The sequence below is a fragment of the Papaver somniferum genome, chromosome 2, assembly GCF_003573695.1.
Source record: "Papaver somniferum cultivar HN1 chromosome 2, ASM357369v1, whole genome shotgun sequence".
NCBI lineage: Eukaryota > Viridiplantae > Streptophyta > Magnoliopsida > Ranunculales > Papaveraceae > Papaver > Papaver somniferum.
In genome coordinates, this window is record NC_039359.1 from 111,651,182 (window position 1) to 111,669,321 (window position 18,140).

Consider the following 18,140-nt stretch of genomic DNA (forward strand, 5'->3'; position numbering starts at 1 on the left):
CGAATGGAATATAGGTAATGAGTCTAATGACTTGTCCTTTGGTTACACTGTGGACTTTTCAACATAGTTGGATCCGGATTTGGTAAAAGGCATTGTATTTATGCGTTCTCGGGAAAGAGTAATATAGGGATGGCTACCTCCCAGAAAACTGTTGATAGATGACCGAATCAGTGTAAGTTGAAAATCCCACACTGTCGGATAACAGCAGTGACCAAGTGGGGAAAGTGTTGGCGGAATATCAGGTTCTTACAAATGGAGTCGACCACGGGTTACTTGTCTAGGGTGAAAGAGTATGCTTGACGGATTATATAGGGAAAGGGTCTCATGAGTGAGAATAAAATGCCAGAGTCAAGGATTGAGCATATTCCGGAGCATAGGACGGCTCCAAATTAAGTGGGTGGTATTATAGTACTCCAACTCGGCAGATGGATTCGTCAAATGGAATATAGGTAATGGTTTGTAATTTCCTAACACCGAGACTTTTTCAGCATAATAGGCTTCATAGTTTACGAAAAATTCCTATAGTTAAGCATGCTCGGTATTGAGTAATCCTGGGATGAGTGACCTCTTGAGAAGCTGCTGCTGGAAGACCACAGGGGTCACCATTGAAAATCCCATATTGTCAGATGACCAAAGTGGCTAAGTGAGGAAATTATTGGTAGAGGGTCAGGCCATTACATTCTACGACATTATGCTTCCAAATGTGAGGTTATTCGTTGCATTAAAATAATAATACCATGATTAGTTAGTAAGTCAAACCGTTAAGTACTTAACCTAATAAAAATACACTCTGCTAACAATAAACTTTATTATCCATCATCAGTGAATAAAAATAACCTTAAACCATTTATCAAGAAATACATAAGACGATGTGAAATTACTCACTGGGTACCAATACTTGCCACCGTCACTATGGTCCACTTATATAATTGTTAGCCAATCTAACTAAGTTTTCTACTGCATTTTTCTTTAAAAAAAAGTACTTTGAAAACATTTTTATAGTAATATTTTTTCTTTCATAAAGTGTTTTATATGCAAAACACTTTCAAAATCTATTGATTTTAAAAGTGGGGAAGAATGAGCTTTTAAAAGCTTCAAAGCAAATGCTATAGTTCACCCTAATTTCATACTTTATTTTCCAATTCTATCCCATCTTTTTTTTATAACTGACAAAAATTATCCTTGAGTTTATATATCACCAATTTTTATTCATTGTATTTTATTCTTTAAAGATAATTATTTTTTATTTTCAAACTACATTTTATGTTATACCATATCATTGAAATATACTTTAATTTATCAACAATAAATATTAAGCAATTATTGATTTTTTAAAAGTGGTTAAGAAAAATAATATTTTTTAAGTAATAATACTAATTACTAAATTAAATATTACATATATGTACTCTGATAATAGAAAATTTACTTATTTTAAGCACAATTAAAATATAATAAACAATTTTCAGAGATATGTCTGTTTTTGTCATTTTCTCACTAACTATAGCTGAATCTGATATTTTCCCATTAAAATAAGTTTTATCTTTAGTTTATAATTTGCAACTGTTCAATAACACACATCGGCAACCATTCAATTATTTTTTTTACATAGCTCGGCATAGTAACGTACATCGGAAAAGCACTTTTGTAAAACTCGCAACAATACCAAACTAAACTTAAGTATATAAATATATTATTATCATCATTGGTAAAATAATTTATATATTATCATTTTTAATCTGATATTTAATAAAATATTGTCATGGAAAATTAATAGTGTATTTATTATGAAGAATTATGGAACCTTAATGACATGATAAATTTTGTCTGTTAGATGCATTTCTAATCCCAATCACAACCATCACTTATGACAAACGATTACATTCCTAAATTTATCTCTTGTAAGGACAAATCTAAACCGCCACTTACATAGGAAAAGTTAGCCAAACAGTACTTTATATTCTTGATAACAACTGGTATAAAGTATTTGCTCCATTTTAGATGGCAGTTCACCTAAAATCAAAATATATTTACCTTTTGTTTTTCTCTTAATAATGCAAGTCATTCAAATCAAATGTCAGTTGTTTGAAAAATAGTTTCGGATGAGAAAACTTGAGTTCAAGTTGTTAAATACTCTTCAGGAGACAATAGATGTCCTCTAATTCATTCTGATTACAAAGATTGCAAAGAGTGGTTACTATATCTTGTTATAACTTTAAAAAATTAAGCACTCTAATTGTTTTCGGATTTTTTGGTTATACTTAAGTGAGTCGAATAAAAAAAACAGCTTTTGAGAAGAATAAGAGCCAATGAGATCGACATATATAAGCGAACAAATCGATGGTAAAACTAAAAATTATCTGTTATTGGCCCGATTATAGGGAGCTAAATTCTTAATGAATATTAGGTTCTTCTTTGCTGGAATCAATCAATTTTGTTTCCAATTTCATCACGATTATATCATATTTTATGGACTTTTAGCCAATTAAAAGTAAATGATTAAATCTTTATATAATTGTAATAAAATTGAAATATAAATAAAGAGTGGAGAGAAAAAGATATTAAACTCCCTTCAGGAAAAGAGTTACTACCATTTTCTTATATTAGCCTATTTTTAGATTAAAATGAGAAAGTGATCTTTTTCGGAAACAAAAAGACGATATGTTTATTTATTTATTTTTAAAATATACACTTACTGCTTTCTTCTCCTCTTTATTTTCTCCCTTCTTCTTCCAACAAAAAAGAAAATCCTCTTTAACCGGGTATCTGACCAATGATTTCTTTATATATATATATACATATTAGTTAATGGTCGAAATTGATTCTGGTTTACATCGCCATTAATCCCTTCTACGTACATATATAAAAAAATCAGATATCTTTGCAGTTTATTGTCTTTTCTCTTCGCGATTTAATGTTTTGATATTTTTATTATTAAATATACTTACCTTTTTGATTTAAATAATTTCAAACATCTCAATTGTTTTAAAAAAAAAGTGTTTTAGCTCTCAATATATAAAGTCTCGGTAAAAAAAACTTATTTACAATCTACCCACCTAATAACAACACTTGCATGTGGGAATATAATCTACCCGTGGCACCAAAAATAGCATCATTTATATTCAAATGCATGCATAACATGATTCTTGTAGCTGATAAAATTTCCAAGTATATTGATATGCCAAATATATGTCCTTTTTGTTCTCAACCCAATGAAACTCTAAAACACCTTCTTATGGACTGTCCATTTGCTAGAAGCGTTCGGTTTGCTTCTTCTACAAATCCTTTTGCGCTTGGTATTCCTAACTTGTATTTGCAGCAATGGATCACTAGTTGGAGCATGGATCCAGTTGACTGGAATAGTGATTTAGGACCCTGGAATGCTTTTTGTGCGACAATGGTTTGGCATATTTAGTTAGCAAGATGTGATAAAGTCTTTAGAGAAATTAGCCTGAATCCTCAACATACTTTTGGTAGAGCCAAACAGTTCTGGTTGGAGAATGTGCAGGCTCAGCGAAGCATAAGACATAGCCCACAATTGGCGTCGGCTCTAACTCACACAAATAATTGGCAGTGCCCAGATTCTGGAACTGCAAAATTAACTTAGTTACCAGCTGGAACAAATCTACTAACATAATGACAACTGCGATGATTCTAAGAAACACTTTGGGTTATTGCAGGGAGGTGCGAACCATGGAAATTAACTAAGGCTCTGAATAAGGATGTTAGGGAGGTGTTAGCGTCAACTGTGGCGTGGAACTGGGGGTTACAACTTCAAGCCATCGCTATCAGCATTGAAGCTAACAACAACAATCTGGTCAGACTTTTTTCAGGCCTTCAAAGCAGTATGGATTGGCAAGCAAAAGCAATATGGGAAGACAAAACTTCTGATTTTTTGAACGCTTTTTCCCTTTCAAAACCCTCTACTTATGTCTCAACTAGTAAAATAGCAAATCGGGCAACAATTGCATTAGCTAAGGCTACTGCTAGTGCAACAACAACTCGTAACTACATAGATTATCCTCCCTCTAATATTTTTCATATTTTGGATCAGAATAGACGGGGATGCATATATCCAAGTCTATGAACAAATTTGTTTTGACTTCTAAATTTTATTCAAAATTTTATTATTAAAAATAATAAATAAACACTTGGCAAATGCAAGTAAGTGGTAATGGACGGATTCTAGTTCAAAGTTCAAAACTCAGTCAAGGATAATCTCCACATGCCGAATACTCAGAATCAACTTATTGTATTCAAGGAGCTTTTAAGTATTTAGTTTTAGATAACTTTGTCGTGTTTCTTTACACCAGTAATACACCAGTACGGCAGTACCCCACTCAAGACAATATTTATTCTCTAATTCTTCACAGTTCCTTTTCCGAACGCTTAATTACATGCCAAAGCCTAGTTAGCAATTCGGGATTCGGCAAACGTACGGAACGGCAAACGTACGAGTATTATACGGTTTTGTAAAATCCAGATTCGGTCCAAAATTCTCAACGGGACGTGATTCGTCAGTAATTCGGAACGGCATATGTACGTGTATAATTCGATTTATAAATGTGAGTTCGGCTCTGAAAATTCGGTATCTATATATAACAAATAATTTGTATTTATAAGGTCATAGACCAATTTTTATGCATACGTGTGAGTTATTTAAAGAAAAAATAAACTTAATATGATGATATTAATAATATATACAACATTAGTTATCCAAGAGGACATCGTATGTTGGTTTAGATGCTTGGTTAGTGAGTTTGAGATCTCTCTCACCTTCACCTTCAAATTTCTTCAGTCGTTTTTGTTTCGTAAAAATTACAACACGTCTAATATTCGGTCGTGTATGCTCGGAAGGCAGTAAAGCCCAAAAAATGGAGTCTTTGAAAAGTAAAAGCTAAAGAATTTATGGCGAATTAAACGGACGTAACATTCGGAATACGTAAAATTCGTGAATGATTCGCGAATAATCCGGGAATGCCACATAATACGCGACTTGGGTTCGGAGTTGCAAACGTACGCGAATCATTCGCGAACTTACTAAATAGGTGCCAAAGCTCTTGTTCGTAGTGTTTGTAGTTTGAAGCTGTAATTCCACGAAGATTTTTATTCAAAAATCAAAACTAAAGCACCTATTCGCGACTGTAGCTATAGCTAGCTAGCATGCATATTATAGTATAGTCGTAGATTGATTCCGCATCTACCGGCCTATCCAAAAAGGATTTATCTACCTAAAACAATTCTTTTTGTTTAAATCAAGATTAAATTAGGTGTTTTCTTTAAATAATGTGTCTGCAGTGGAATAAAGTAGAAAAATGTGAAGTGGGATTTGTTGTCTCTTACTCGTCTAGGGTTTTGGTCCCATAGGGATTCCCTCACACACTCGACAATATATTTTATAGACAATAAAATATTATAAAGGCGCCCCAAAGAGAATGTTACCTGGTGGTGCCCGATTGAAGTTTGTGATGTGTTTTTTCTTGATCCTTGTGAAAGTTTTCTTTAAACAAAGAATACATAATATTCTTTCTCATTCCTTCATCTCAACTTCTTCTTCTTCTTCTCTTCTTCTTCATCTTTGTTGTTATTTAGTTACTTGTTCTGTTTGTGTTATTGGATCCTAGCTAGTAAGACTAAGATACTTGAAAAGAGGAAAAATTAGTCTTTTCTTAAGAGTCATGCATGTCAATTAGTGGATACCTAATTTGATTAATTAAGAGTAATTGACTCGTGTATAAATAGTTAGTTGTCCTTACTTTTCAATGCTTTCATATTCATTTTCTTCGTTCCATCCCCATTTCTAGTTAATTCTAACAACTCTATCTCTTGTGTAAGAGAAAATTCCTCCTTCCTTGTTTAAAAGTGAGATCAGAGAAACTGAATATGTTGTGTAGTAGTAGTAACAACTCTGAGAAAATGATCATCTCTTCTTCCACAACTACTACTAATACTACTAATGAATGGTCACAGGTAATTCTCTTTCTCTATCAGTCTCTCCCTCACTTTCCATCACAATAATGAAAGAAAGAAACACAACATGACTAGCATTTGTTGGTTAGCTTTTGGATATGGAATATAAGTATTTAGTTTGGTTTTTGTTCTTGATCTTTTCTTTTTGTTAACTACTCTTTTCTTTTTGTATATGCGCAGAGAGATGAGAGTACTGGAATATTAATGGCTCCAAATGGTAATAACAATAATAGGGTTATGGAGAAAACAGCTACCCAAGAACAGCAGCAGCAGCAGCAACAACAACAACAACAGCAGCAACCTCATTTGAAATGTCCTCGGTGTGATTCTTCAAACACAAAGTTTTGTTACTACAACAACTATAGTTTAACTCAACCAAGACATTTCTGCAAAGCTTGTAAGCGTTATTGGACCAGAGGTGGAACTTTGCGTAACGTTCCAGTCGGTGGTGGTTATAGGAAGAATAAAAGGGTTAAAAGGCCGGCTACCGCCTCTAGTAACGATACGGCGTCCTCAAATCTAACAACTACCACAAATAGTGCTACTCATCACCATATCTCTAACAACCCTAACCAGATGATGAGTCCATTGTTTTATGGATTACCTACAAATCAATCTTCTTATATGAATCTCTCATTTCCTGGTTATGATCAACATCATCAGTCTCAGTTAAGCAGTATGGGGTTGAGTTATCCTTCAATCGCAGCCATGGCTAATAATAATCAATCTCATGAAGATTATGGAGTCGGTGGCGGGTATAATCGTACCACTCAAGTTCAAGATTTGATCAACTCATCTTCGAATTCACTTTCTAGTTTTTCGCTCTTCGGATCTTCATCTCCTTCTTCAAGAACTTCTGCCTTGATGATGTTTAATGGTACTAATAAAGAAAGTAGGAACAACGGTACTACTTATCACCAGGGCTTGCTACCTTTCCAAGACCTACAAATGGGAATGAACGATGACAACTCGAGGATGTCAAGGAAAGAAGTGAAGAATGAAGATGGTAATAATAATCACAGCAACAACGAAAATGGTAACAATAATAAGGTGGAGTGGAATAATCTTCCCTGCCAAAATCAGGTAGGCGCCGCCGATTCGTCTCTTTTTTGGAACTCAAATATGACCAGTACTGTTGGTACTTGGCCTGACCTTGCTAACTACGGGTCGTCAGTCACTTCCCTGATCTAGGCAGCAGAACCTAGTAGCATTAGCAGCATCTCTAGGTCTTTTCTTCTCTGGTCTTTCTTTAGTTGTTAGGTGATAGAGTTTTATGTGGGGTTTCTTTTTTTCCTTTTCTTTTCTCCTTCTAGTTCATGGTACATTTGGGTGGGGGTTATTGATCAAAGATCAAAAAAAAAAAAAAAATAGAATTAATATCATCGAGAACTTGAAAGGATTACAGATCGGAGCGATCATGTCAGTTGCAAACACTACAACTTAATACATTAGATGTTTGCTCTGAGAGGAACCTCCGATCTTCATCATCATAACAACACATGCTATCCTGGTAGTAGTAGTTAGTCACATGGTCGTCGTCATCATCAGCAGCAACAGCAAGAAGCATACAACTGCAAGGATACATATACTAAGGATGGATTAACTTCCTTAATGTTGAAGAAGTTGGGGATGTTAATTGATCCTTTTTGCATACCGAGCAGTCCTAGAAATTTGTTGAATATTTTGTTTTGGTGTATATACATGCTTGGCATTGGGTTTATTTCTTGGAACTTAATTGTTATTAGGTGGTCGGTTTTCGTTTAGAGGGATACTGTTTTAGTAGTACAACAAACACTCCAAGAGAAATTAATATTATCAGAGGGGGAAAGAATAGGTTTTCTGTTTTCTTTTTTTTATTTTGGGTTTACATTATCATGTTTAATTTGGTTCAGGGGGAAAGGGGGTTGGTATAGCAATATAGAATTAAGAGGGGGGATATCTGTAACTTGGTTATTGTGGGTGTTTCTAATGAAGTTCATGTTTGAAATGTTCGGTTAATTGTTTTTACTGTGGGTTAACGCTGTTTTGTTTTTCAACAAGTATCTCATAAGCCCATGACTCTATAATGGTCCTGCTGGCTGCTGCACACTCAGCAGTATGGTTCTGAGCCACATTGCATTTTTATTTACCTCTCTATTTATTTTGAGTCTATATGGCTGTATACTCTTGCATAGTACTATTTTATATGGATTCATTATCTGTTTTGATCTGGTGAGTTGAAACAAACATTCATGATGAGAATTGTTTTTCGGATGCGAAATGTTCAGATCTATTACGATTAAAATGCAACAATACATATGAAACTAGTTTTTGAATAGCCAAAAAACTACCCAGTAACTAGCAAAAACCATACAATTGCTCCAAGAAACTGAAAGAGTTTATTCTATCAACATAGAATTTTCCAAATATGGCTACTAGGCCTGGAATCTCATGAAACCATCCCCCGGAATATTGGTTTTAATGCAGGAGCTTAACGCAGGACAGCCACTGTTTATGTTCTTGCGATGTCTTTTTTGTTAAATTCGGCACTAACATTTCCGTTAACCTCGGCACTGACATTGTCCTTTCTTTGGATTCTGCTCCAATTATGTAATTTTTCCAATGAGAAAGCTTTTTGATGCCACTCTCCATTCGACACAGTAGCAGATGAAAGCTTAGGTTGTTGATTCACACCACCAACCGAATTTTGCTGTGACTTATCAACCAGATATTGTTCAGAAGGTTCTTGATGTTGAGTGAAAGAAGGGATGTGAAAGTTCTGCAGTGGGCCCAAATTACCCGCAAAGTAATTACAATCAGCATCTGTGACGTTATTAATTGCACTGTTATTATTCAAATGCATTGTTGCCACTGAAGTCAATACCTGATCGCGACCTGGGTATTTAGAAGGAGCTGGCGAATACGACGAGGGGATAAATGGAATGGGGTGTGAATTTTGAATGTTGGTCGACACAACACTGATTGTATCCACGTAACTTGGGGTATAATTTGTTGCCAGATTCAAGATAGGCTGTAGTGTTGATCTCCGTTGCTGTTGTTGAAGCATTTGTTGTTGTCTTTGTTGTTCTTGATATAATGCTAAATGATGATCACGAAGTTGTCGATTCTGGAACAGTTGATAGTAAAGTGCATTGGCAGGATGAGAACTGTCAAGTGTCCTAGCTCGTCGTTGTGGTTTCGGTTTCTGAACTGGCTTCCCCCCAACCCGAACGTTCCTAAGAATTCCTCCTCTTGTCCAATACCTTTTACAATCCCTACAAAAGTATCGAGGTTGCGAGACACTATAATTGTTGTAGTAGCAAAACTTGGTATTTGAAGACTCACAGCGAGCACATAAGGCTGGCGGTTCTGGTTTTGGAGGTATTCCATCAACCAGATCTTCCTGTCTCAAACCTTTCATCTGTAATCTCTTTCTCTCGTTCTCTAAATCAATGTCTTTCACATTTCATCATTCACCATCCTTCTTATACAAATGGTTATGAAATATGGTTAGATTTTGTTTTAAGATACTGCGGGGATACGCAATTTAATGCAGATGATGTGCCTTTTATGTTTTAGAGTTCTCTCACAATTAAATGAGAATCAGTGTATTGAAGTCTTAAGAATCTAAAATGAACACACTGCGAATTGCAAGTTTGCAACAAAATGCTAAAGGGAAGTGCGTGCTTTTACGCGGTTATTTATTTTGTTTTGTGGCTTTAAATGTTCTAATTAATCCAGTAATATCTTTAACATTTATTTGAGATCTTATTAACAAGTATGAATTATAATCATAATCTAACTCTGGTTGGAAGGATTCTTTTTGTTACATGAACCAAAGTTGTACGTACTAATTTAAAGTTGGTGCACGGGTAGAAATCAAGTGTGCAAGCAACTTCATTTGAGAGCTGTGGTAGTGGCATACCCATTGTATGCCTTACTGGTTCCGTCCTTCCTGCCAGGCCCTTCTGAATTCAATAGAAGCAGTCACTATACTGGATCCAACCCCAATCCTGCCAACTAAGGGTAATAAAACAATTACCCCTCTATTTAAATTTGATACTAGACATTTTAATACATTGAAAGATAATAACCAAAAAATAATTTGATATAAAGTGATAATAAGGCTAGTAACTACCAAATCCTACATATAGGATCAAGTTGGCCTCTCATCGAGCGAACATTGCAACCTCCATGTTACTTCCAGTTTAGATCACTGAGCATAAGTTGGAAACCACTGGCATTGCCAGAAATGTGTAGTTCTACTATGTAATGTACTACTACTAGGTACAGTGGTACACACTTCCAACTAGAACTATGCTAAGGCATCGTGGCATTTAGCTTGGAAGCGAAAACTGTGTTCTCTGCAATACAGAAAGAGAGGACTGCTGATCACTTGCTTATCTGCTGCAGCTTTACTTTTCAGATTTGGGTCACTTCATAAAAGCATTCCATATGTCGTGGCCTCTTCCGGAGACTCTTTTGCAGCTTGATGCATGGGAATGGAACGTTCCGAGAAATAGATGCAAGGAAGTTTAGGATATTACTCACTATGCAATTATCTGGTGCATATGGGAGGAATGTAACAACAGGGTCTTTGGTCCTAGACATCAAATCAGTGGAGGAGATGATTATACCTACCAAGCAGACCATAGTGCTTTGGACCTGTGACACCGGTACCTTTAGATTTGTGGACGTTAAACCTGTGCTGCACAACTGGGGAACGAAAGCTATTGACTCGGTTCTGAAAGTTCCGGAGGATAACACCTTACTTGCATATAGAAGGAACGTTTTTGAAGGGTGTTTGAATATAGACACAAAGTTCATGTCTGTGAGGTGTACTGCAGCTTGTATTTGTAACTCTTGTAAACCTGGCCTCGGCTTGGTTCTTTAAGAAAAAGTTCAGTGGTACACGGTTATCAGTAACTCAGTGACTCGGTTTAATACAGGGTAAGGGTAAAATCGTCTTCATAAAGGAATCAAATTTATTTTAAATCCCTCTATTTTTCTCCGTTCTTTCTTTTTCGTTTCCCTCGCATAGTTGGAGCTTAGAACCTGCGGTGACTACTATTGAACTCAGCACCACTATAGTAAGCCTCTCGATCTCATCCTTTCACTTTGACACACTTATCTTGAAATCATTTATGTGGTGTAAATCCTCGATTTAGTTTCGTTCCTTATTCATGTTAACATGTAAATTTTGTTGGTTAGGGTTTCATACATAAAATTTAAATTTGCCTGATAATTTTCTTATAATTTCGAATATCAGCCACTTTTATTTTGCTTCTGCAATTATTAACCTTCTTCCTGCGATCACTTTCATGGCAGTTTTGATCGATACCTACATAGAAGATTTTTCTTATTTCTTCTGCTTGAAATAGGAAGAAAACAATATTGATCAACTACTGTATGATAAAATGCCTCAAAGAACTAATTTTTATGTGCCTGAAATTTGATTGTAGTTTTAAGATTTAAAAGAGGTTTTGATCAGTGGGTTTTGTTTATATACGGTTTTAGATTAATGGGTCCTCTTAATAATTGTTATTGGAATCTGTATGTTAATCATGTGGTTTTGTGAGATTTCAAATTAATTGGTTGAAGGTATTTGTTAGGTTTATAATATGTGAAACTTGAGAACGAACAAGAGGGTTTTGTGTCTGCAGAGAACCAGCAAAAGGATCACTGGGCTAAATTACATTTGGCTGATCAACTTGGAACTGTACTTTCTACATTGAATCAGCAGTTGGCTATTAAGTTATTTAATGTGTTAAGGTTTTGGACTATAAGCTCAGAACGAGTCTAGAACTTGGCAAGAAACAAAAACTTCCTAGACTTCAAGTGCTGCATTTAGCCTTTTAACTTATTCAAGTTTTACTATAGCTTAATTTGTTAGATTTTCAGTACTAATACCAAACAGATGTAGTTCGTGCCTCCTTACGCGTAATACAATATTTAATGTGTGATACGATAAGAGCTTCTTTCTCTATTAAGTTAAAGCAGTTTAGAGGTTCACATCAAGAGGTTAGAATTATGCATGTATCAAGAAAACCTACACAAAACCATTTGGAATGTCAAGATGAAAATATGTCCATGCAAAATCATCCCCAACTGAGGAGTTGCTTAAGAAGGATGCCAAATGGATGTTAGTAGATCCAGGCTTCTCAGTATCTGGCGGATAATGAGAATAAACAATGGCTTTATTTGTCTGAAACGTCTGAACAGCAAAAGAAAACACACTGAAACAGTATTTTTTTTGGTCTACCCCACCGTCCAATCGGTCATCTAGTTTTACTTCCCTCATTTGGTTTAGTTGGTTTCGCTTCTTATTCATTATGTAACTTTGGTTGGTTAAGGTTCATCCAATACCAAATAGGTCAGGTAACTATTTTACTACTTGATCTTTTAGTTTAATATGTAAACTGTTAAACCCCTCTCAGTAACTCGTTTTTGTAATATTTTGAAAATTGTACTTAGGGCATGATTCAAACAAATTTTAGCTAGGTTTTTCTTCCTTCTCTTTGTAAAGGATAATTAAATACAGTTAGTTGTTTGATGAAATGCCTAAAAGAATCTTGTTAGTGAACTCAAAGCTTTTTTTGGGATAAAGGTACTATTCTGTATCCAATAAGGATGTCTAAATTATTATCTATCGTTTTTAACTAGAGTATATAATTCATCGGTATATAGGAAAACAAAAATTTACATAGTCGACATGACGACAATTTCTACTTAGGTGTGACATGGAAACCGCTCCAAATGGCCCATTTGAAGAATCGTTAATTAATAATTGAATATGGTTGAGTCTGTGGCTGGCTATGCCTCCAAAATTTTCCCAGCATTTGCAGTGGGCACCACAGTACAGCTTAATTTTCTGCAAGTTTGTTACTCGTAGTAAAAGCATAATTGGTTTTCACTTTTTCCAACAATTCAGTACAATAGAATCTCATTTTGTTCATAATCCAGTAGCTTTGAAGCTGAATTTTATCGTAAGGAAACAAGTGTAAAATGCAATAATATAGTTATAACCTATAATTTGTTCAGTTAAAATCATTAGAAAAAATTGCAAATATTAATGATTAGGTTTGGAATGGAGGTTTTTGTTAATGGAACTTTCTGGAAATCTTTCTCAACTCATGCTTTGTGTTCGGATCTGTTATGTTTTTGTTATTTGCTTGAGATACTAGTTCTGTTTCTCTTGCTATTTTTTTCTTCTTTTAAGTTCATCTAGTATGTTAGCTTTAATTAGTCATCTCTTTTGTCTGATATCATTATATATTTATAGTTTTGATTGCTTTTCAATCAAGAACTATCTTTGATTCTACTTAATTTTTGAGTATTTTCCATTTTCACTTGATATGGAAAAAGTAACTTTAAGTTCTAAGTATTCTCTAATTTGCGATACATAACCTATTCTGTCTTTGTTCTGTAGGAAATAACTGTACAACTTCTTCTACATGAAGGAAAACAATTAGTTTTTACTTTTTACTTAGGACTTCCTTCTGAAACTCTTTGGTTCTTCTGGTTGTTATTAATTTGTATTTGTAAAGGAATCTAATGATGTATGTCTTATTGCTGCTGGTACTACTACTGCTTCAGTACTCCTCATAGATAATCCATGTTACGGAAAACTTAATTGAGGAGATAGAATGAGAGAAGCAGGGGTTTGTTTAATGCTCATTTCTGTGACTTGTGAGACTGTGATTTATTTTAATCCTTCCCTCCCCACATCGTCAAGAGTGAGTCCAGGAGTTAGTGAGAGATGAATATTTATTCACTTGAAATTAGGAAAATGCCCTAAATGTATAAGAAATATACTAATAAAGATGTTATTTGCTATAGATCATGTGTAAGTAAACTAATTTTGTAGTTGGCGAAGTTATATATATATTAGTGTCCTAAGCCATTGATTTTGTAGTTGTACAGAATGGAACAAAGAGAAAAGGGCACTGTAACATCTCTTGCATCTTTAGTCTCGGTAGAAGAAGCCCAAAAGGCAGCAAAGAGAGTAGAGGGTTCCATTGCTGAACACCGAAAGGAGTTGGACAATATTCGTCATTTCATTTCTGACAACAACAATCTAATCAATCTCGTTCATAAGCTTCCTGATGAACTCCATCATGATATCATGGCAAGTCTTAAAGCAACAAATAAATAGAACTCTTATATTAGCTTCTTCTAATTCTCATAGCAAATGGTTAATATATGTTTTTTTTACAGGTTCCATTTGGAAAAGCCGCGTTCTTCCCCGGTCGTTTGGTTCACACTAATGAGTTCATCGTAATTCATATTCCTCTTTCTTCTATCTCTAAAGACTAGCCTGCTTTGCAATTTAAATTACTTGTTTTGTTCCTGGTCAGGTACTATTAGGGGAAAGATATTATGTGCAACGAACATCGAAACAAACAGTGGGGATTTTACAAAGAAGGGGAGAGGTTTTGGATTCCCAAGTTAAGTCCTTCAAGGCAATGATGTTGGACCTTAAAGCTGAAGCTTCTTTTTTTGGTTCAACTGCTGCTGAAGCTGCTGTAAGTTTTATTCTGCTGTTGTTTATAATTATTAGTTGTACATTTGCATCCTTGCCTTCAATTCTAAATTAGGATTTTGACAATGCAATATCTGAGTTCTATCAAAATATTTTCTTAATTGCCGTTTTGGCCCCTGGGATCTTCAACGCTGATTTGTATTATTTTGTTCACTGATTCGCAAGATGAATCTGATTCATCTATGCAATCAATTCACATTGAAATACTCTGTAACTATTCAAGACCTCATTTTTTCTTTACCAAACAGGAAGGTGTTTTTGAGATTAGGGAAGAATATGTCGAAGAGCACCCTACAGAAAGGATGTCAAATCAGGCAGGTAGCCATCTCTTTTCTTTATCTGTTTCTGGGTCTGGAAACTATATGCAGCTCAAGTGTCAAATTAGAAATTAGTATTACCAACCATATCTATTCTTGTCTTAGATAACAAAAAAATAAGGACTGCGATATTGTGTTTTGATGTCTACAATTTTGTTGTCTTACAATGAACTGACAACACCATGAAGTTTTGATTACTACTGTAGCATGTCATGTATGTTTTTTGTTGATTTTTATCTTTGCCATGGTAAGGTATTTTTCTTCTTTCTCTTAGTTTTTTTCTCAATCTAGAATTTGGTGACAATGTGACATCTCTAGCTTGTTGAGCTTACATGTATTTCTTGCTCTCCGGAACCACAACTTCTGTTTGATTATTAGGTTGCATGGTTTGACTTTTCAGATCGGGAAAAGCCAGATACATCCAGTTCTTCTGAAGTGCATAATGTGGAAGTTGCTGGTGAAGATGAGGAATATGCTCGTATTATGTCCAGGTTAAATGAACTTGAGAAAGAAGAACATGAAGCTGAACATGTTAATGAGGATACCGACTTTGGGTGCTCGATAAATGAGCATTCTTTCGAGCAGCTCAAAATCTCTCAAGTAATGTTTATATGTTTTTTTTTTGGTCGATGATAACTCGGATACTATATATTTAGTTACAGTTTGCCGTATAACATATATTACGCATGCATGTTAAGGAGTTGAATTCCTGGTTGTGACAGGGACATCAACATGAGAAGAGTCCTTTGAAGCAAAATAGTGGAAGTTTAAGTCAATCCAAGCAAAATTCTGCTGACCTATCAATTGTATATTCTGCCACTATCTTCTGATCATATATCTGCAATATGTAATTTCTGTGAACTACTTACTTATTTTTTTCTGAAATTCCCATATGCAGGTTGAAAACTTGACTGTAAAGCAACTTCCTGAAGGTGAGCTTTTTAAACAGGCTAAATTAGTGTGTAAATCTCTTAAATGTATAAAGATCATGGAACGCTATTTAATGAAGCTAATGGTCATCTTTTCATCTAATCTAAGAGGAGCTTTCCCTTTTTTAATTATTAATTCCTTGTTTTATACCCTTTTAGTTCTAAGTATATATTTTTTCATTTTCTTATCTTCAGATAATTATTTGCATAGAGAAGGTTTACCACGAAAGGGCACTTCCAGCCCTACAAAGCCATTGCAACCTGAAAAGGAGAAAGCGCAAGTAGTGAAAACTTCAAAATCTGAGGTTCTGCTCATTTGTCTTTGCCATACAAGTAGATTATGTATAATTCTCATGTAAAACTAACTAGGCAGAGAATGTTGTATGAGTAAGTAATGAGTAGGAAGTAGTTTCATCATTGTTTCACTGTATGATAGTTTCTTGTCTGGGAAGGCCTTCATGTTGTATTACTACCTCAGTAGGCTGGACCAAAATTTATGTGAAGCTTGACCTATGTTTGTTTTGCAGATTTCTGACGATAAAGCCTCAAAAGATAATCCTAAAACAGGGTTTGATAGTACCAAGGTATGAACGTCCTCTCAAAAGCCTTGTATATATTAGACCATTTTGCTTCATATCCATTGGGATCTTATGGATACTTGTAACATTAACGACAGGCGTTTACTGGGTCGGTTGTTGAACATACTCATGGTCTCCTTGCTAATGCAGCCAGCGAAACCACTTCCCCACAGGTTATTCTATTTATTTAAAGACTTGTTATTCATTTGTTTTTTATTTATCAACTGGTCTTCTCTCAACTTCATACGTTGGTTCTGGTTCATGGCGGTAAGTCCAATAGCTTGTACTGATTGTCTTGGATCTGGTTTGGAATTATCCCATTTTCAGCCCATCAACATATTCCTAGTTGAATTAGTACAGCATAATTAAAATCTGACTCTGAGCCTATAATCCGGTGCTGATTCTGTTTTATACAAAGTAGGCAAACCAGATGGATATACAAAACTACTTGATCCTCTATTCCCAGCAATTTCATTATGAAAACTTTGGAACATAACTAGATAATTGCTGATCTGTAGTTATGCTCCCCCTAGACTGGTATTTATAATCAACAATTCAGCTATTTAGCCGGTCACTCACGCTGCACTTTTTAACAATGTATTTTGGTTTTCACAGTCGACTAGCTTAAGAACATCAAAGCCAGTTTCCAGATTCAAGATGCAGAAAGGTAGTCGGTGATACTTAAAAAGTCCCCGTGCTCAATAGGGAAAGAAGTGCCAGAGGAAGAAGGTGAGTGAACGGCAACAGTGATAGCATAGAGATTTAGGGTATGGACATGTATTATCTGTTAGGGATGGTATAAAAAAAAATATGTTTTTTTGAAATTATGCTCGGTCTTGTACCACAGTAGGAACAGCTGATCTTGACATATACAGAGTAACAGAAACAATATGTTGCAGCAGTTATATATGTCGACTCTTCATTCAAATTGGTGCCAAATGTTATTTTAATTTTTAGTGTTTTGACCGTAGACTAAACTGGCCTGTTTTATGGTTGACGCTTCATTCAAATGGGTCTGTTTAGACGGTCATGGCTGACCAAGCAGTAGCAAAGTGTTCTTATCTTTGGGTAACAACATCTAATTGGATTGCATCGATTTGTGTTGTATGAAAAGATCCATCTCATCTTGCATTCAATTTCTGTACTGTGTTGGGGATGAGAAGTACATTTTAAATTCTGTATTATATGTTGGGGTCCTTAGGATGAGAAGTATATATTTGGAAAACTAGTTGCATCTTTAATGCTCAAGTCTCCAAGCTTGGGAGTTGAGTGGATTGGGAGTAATGTGCATCTTTCGCTACAGAGTTATAAGCTTAAATTCGGGAAAATCACCAGCTCTACCAAAGGTTGTGACCTTGGTCGGACAGAGGAATGTGATTCTGTATCATAAGCTCGGTTTTATCCATAGCTTCCAAGATTAGGATTTCAAATTTGTAATAGAAGTTGCGTGCAGGCAACTCAAAGAATGTAGATGTACAATATCGACATTTGATACTGATCAATTAGCTTAGGACCACCTAGTCATCCATCCATCTAGAAGGTTCAACTAGTGGTTATGGATTTATTGTGGCAGCCACAGATAGAACATCAATGAGAACTGAATTTAAACGTTTTATCTTTTGACAGGCTAAAAAGGGTAAGAACGGATAACACCACTACGGATATATTTTCTAATAATGTTCGTTGGTTAGCTGCACAAAGGACTTATCTAGAACTGCAAATCCCATCTTTTCCTCCTCTTCTTTTTTGTTTTTCTGGTCTCTTTGCACAGAGTGGTGGCTTTTGCAAAAACCATTTTCTCCCGCATTTTCACACAACACCACTAGTG

The 18,140-nt window shown here is 35.1% G+C and overlaps 3 protein-coding genes across 5 annotated transcripts; 2 read left to right on the forward strand and 1 right to left on the reverse strand.

Annotated features, from left to right (window-relative positions):
• The first annotated feature begins 5,528 nt into the window (after window positions 1-5,528).
• Window positions 5,529-7,957, forward strand: LOC113348807 (dof zinc finger protein DOF1.4-like). Its single transcript, XM_026592683.1, has 2 exons — window positions 5,529-5,967; window positions 6,148-7,957. The coding sequence occupies exons 1-2, from the start codon at window positions 5,881-5,883 to the stop codon at window positions 7,156-7,158; spliced, it is 1,098 nt and encodes a 365-aa protein (XP_026448468.1). The 5' UTR covers window positions 5,529-5,880; the 3' UTR covers window positions 7,159-7,957.
• Window positions 7,958-8,234: 277 nt separating this feature from the next.
• On the reverse strand, window positions 8,235-9,381 carry LOC113353808 (dof zinc finger protein DOF4.6-like). Its single transcript, XM_026597296.1, has 2 exons — window positions 8,831-9,381; window positions 8,235-8,725 (listed from the first exon to the last, which is right to left on the reverse strand). Exons 1-2 carry the CDS (start codon window positions 9,365-9,367, stop codon window positions 8,459-8,461), a joined length of 804 nt encoding a protein of 267 aa, XP_026453081.1. The 5' UTR covers window positions 9,368-9,381; the 3' UTR covers window positions 8,235-8,458.
• Window positions 9,382-10,910: 1,529 nt separating this feature from the next.
• On the forward strand, window positions 10,911-17,289 carry LOC113348808 (RNA polymerase II subunit 5-mediating protein homolog). Of its 3 annotated transcripts, none has more exons than XM_026592685.1 (12): window positions 10,911-11,036; window positions 13,862-14,074; window positions 14,164-14,223; window positions 14,304-14,471; window positions 14,737-14,806; window positions 15,206-15,405; window positions 15,528-15,611; window positions 15,704-15,737; window positions 15,930-16,039; window positions 16,262-16,318; window positions 16,411-16,485; window positions 16,928-17,289. In XM_026592685.1, the coding sequence occupies exons 2-12, from the start codon at window positions 13,871-13,873 to the stop codon at window positions 16,988-16,990; spliced, it is 1,125 nt and encodes a 374-aa protein (XP_026448470.1). In that variant the 5' UTR covers window positions 10,911-11,036; window positions 13,862-13,870; the 3' UTR covers window positions 16,991-17,289. The 3 variants fall into 3 exon arrangements, with proteins under 3 accessions (XP_026448470.1, XP_026448471.1, XP_026448469.1); XM_026592686.1 differs by having other exon boundaries at window positions 11,021-11,036; window positions 13,870-14,074; XM_026592684.1 differs by lacking the exon at window positions 10,911-11,036 and adding an exon at window positions 12,615-12,932.
• Window positions 17,290-18,140: the final 851 nt, after the last annotated feature.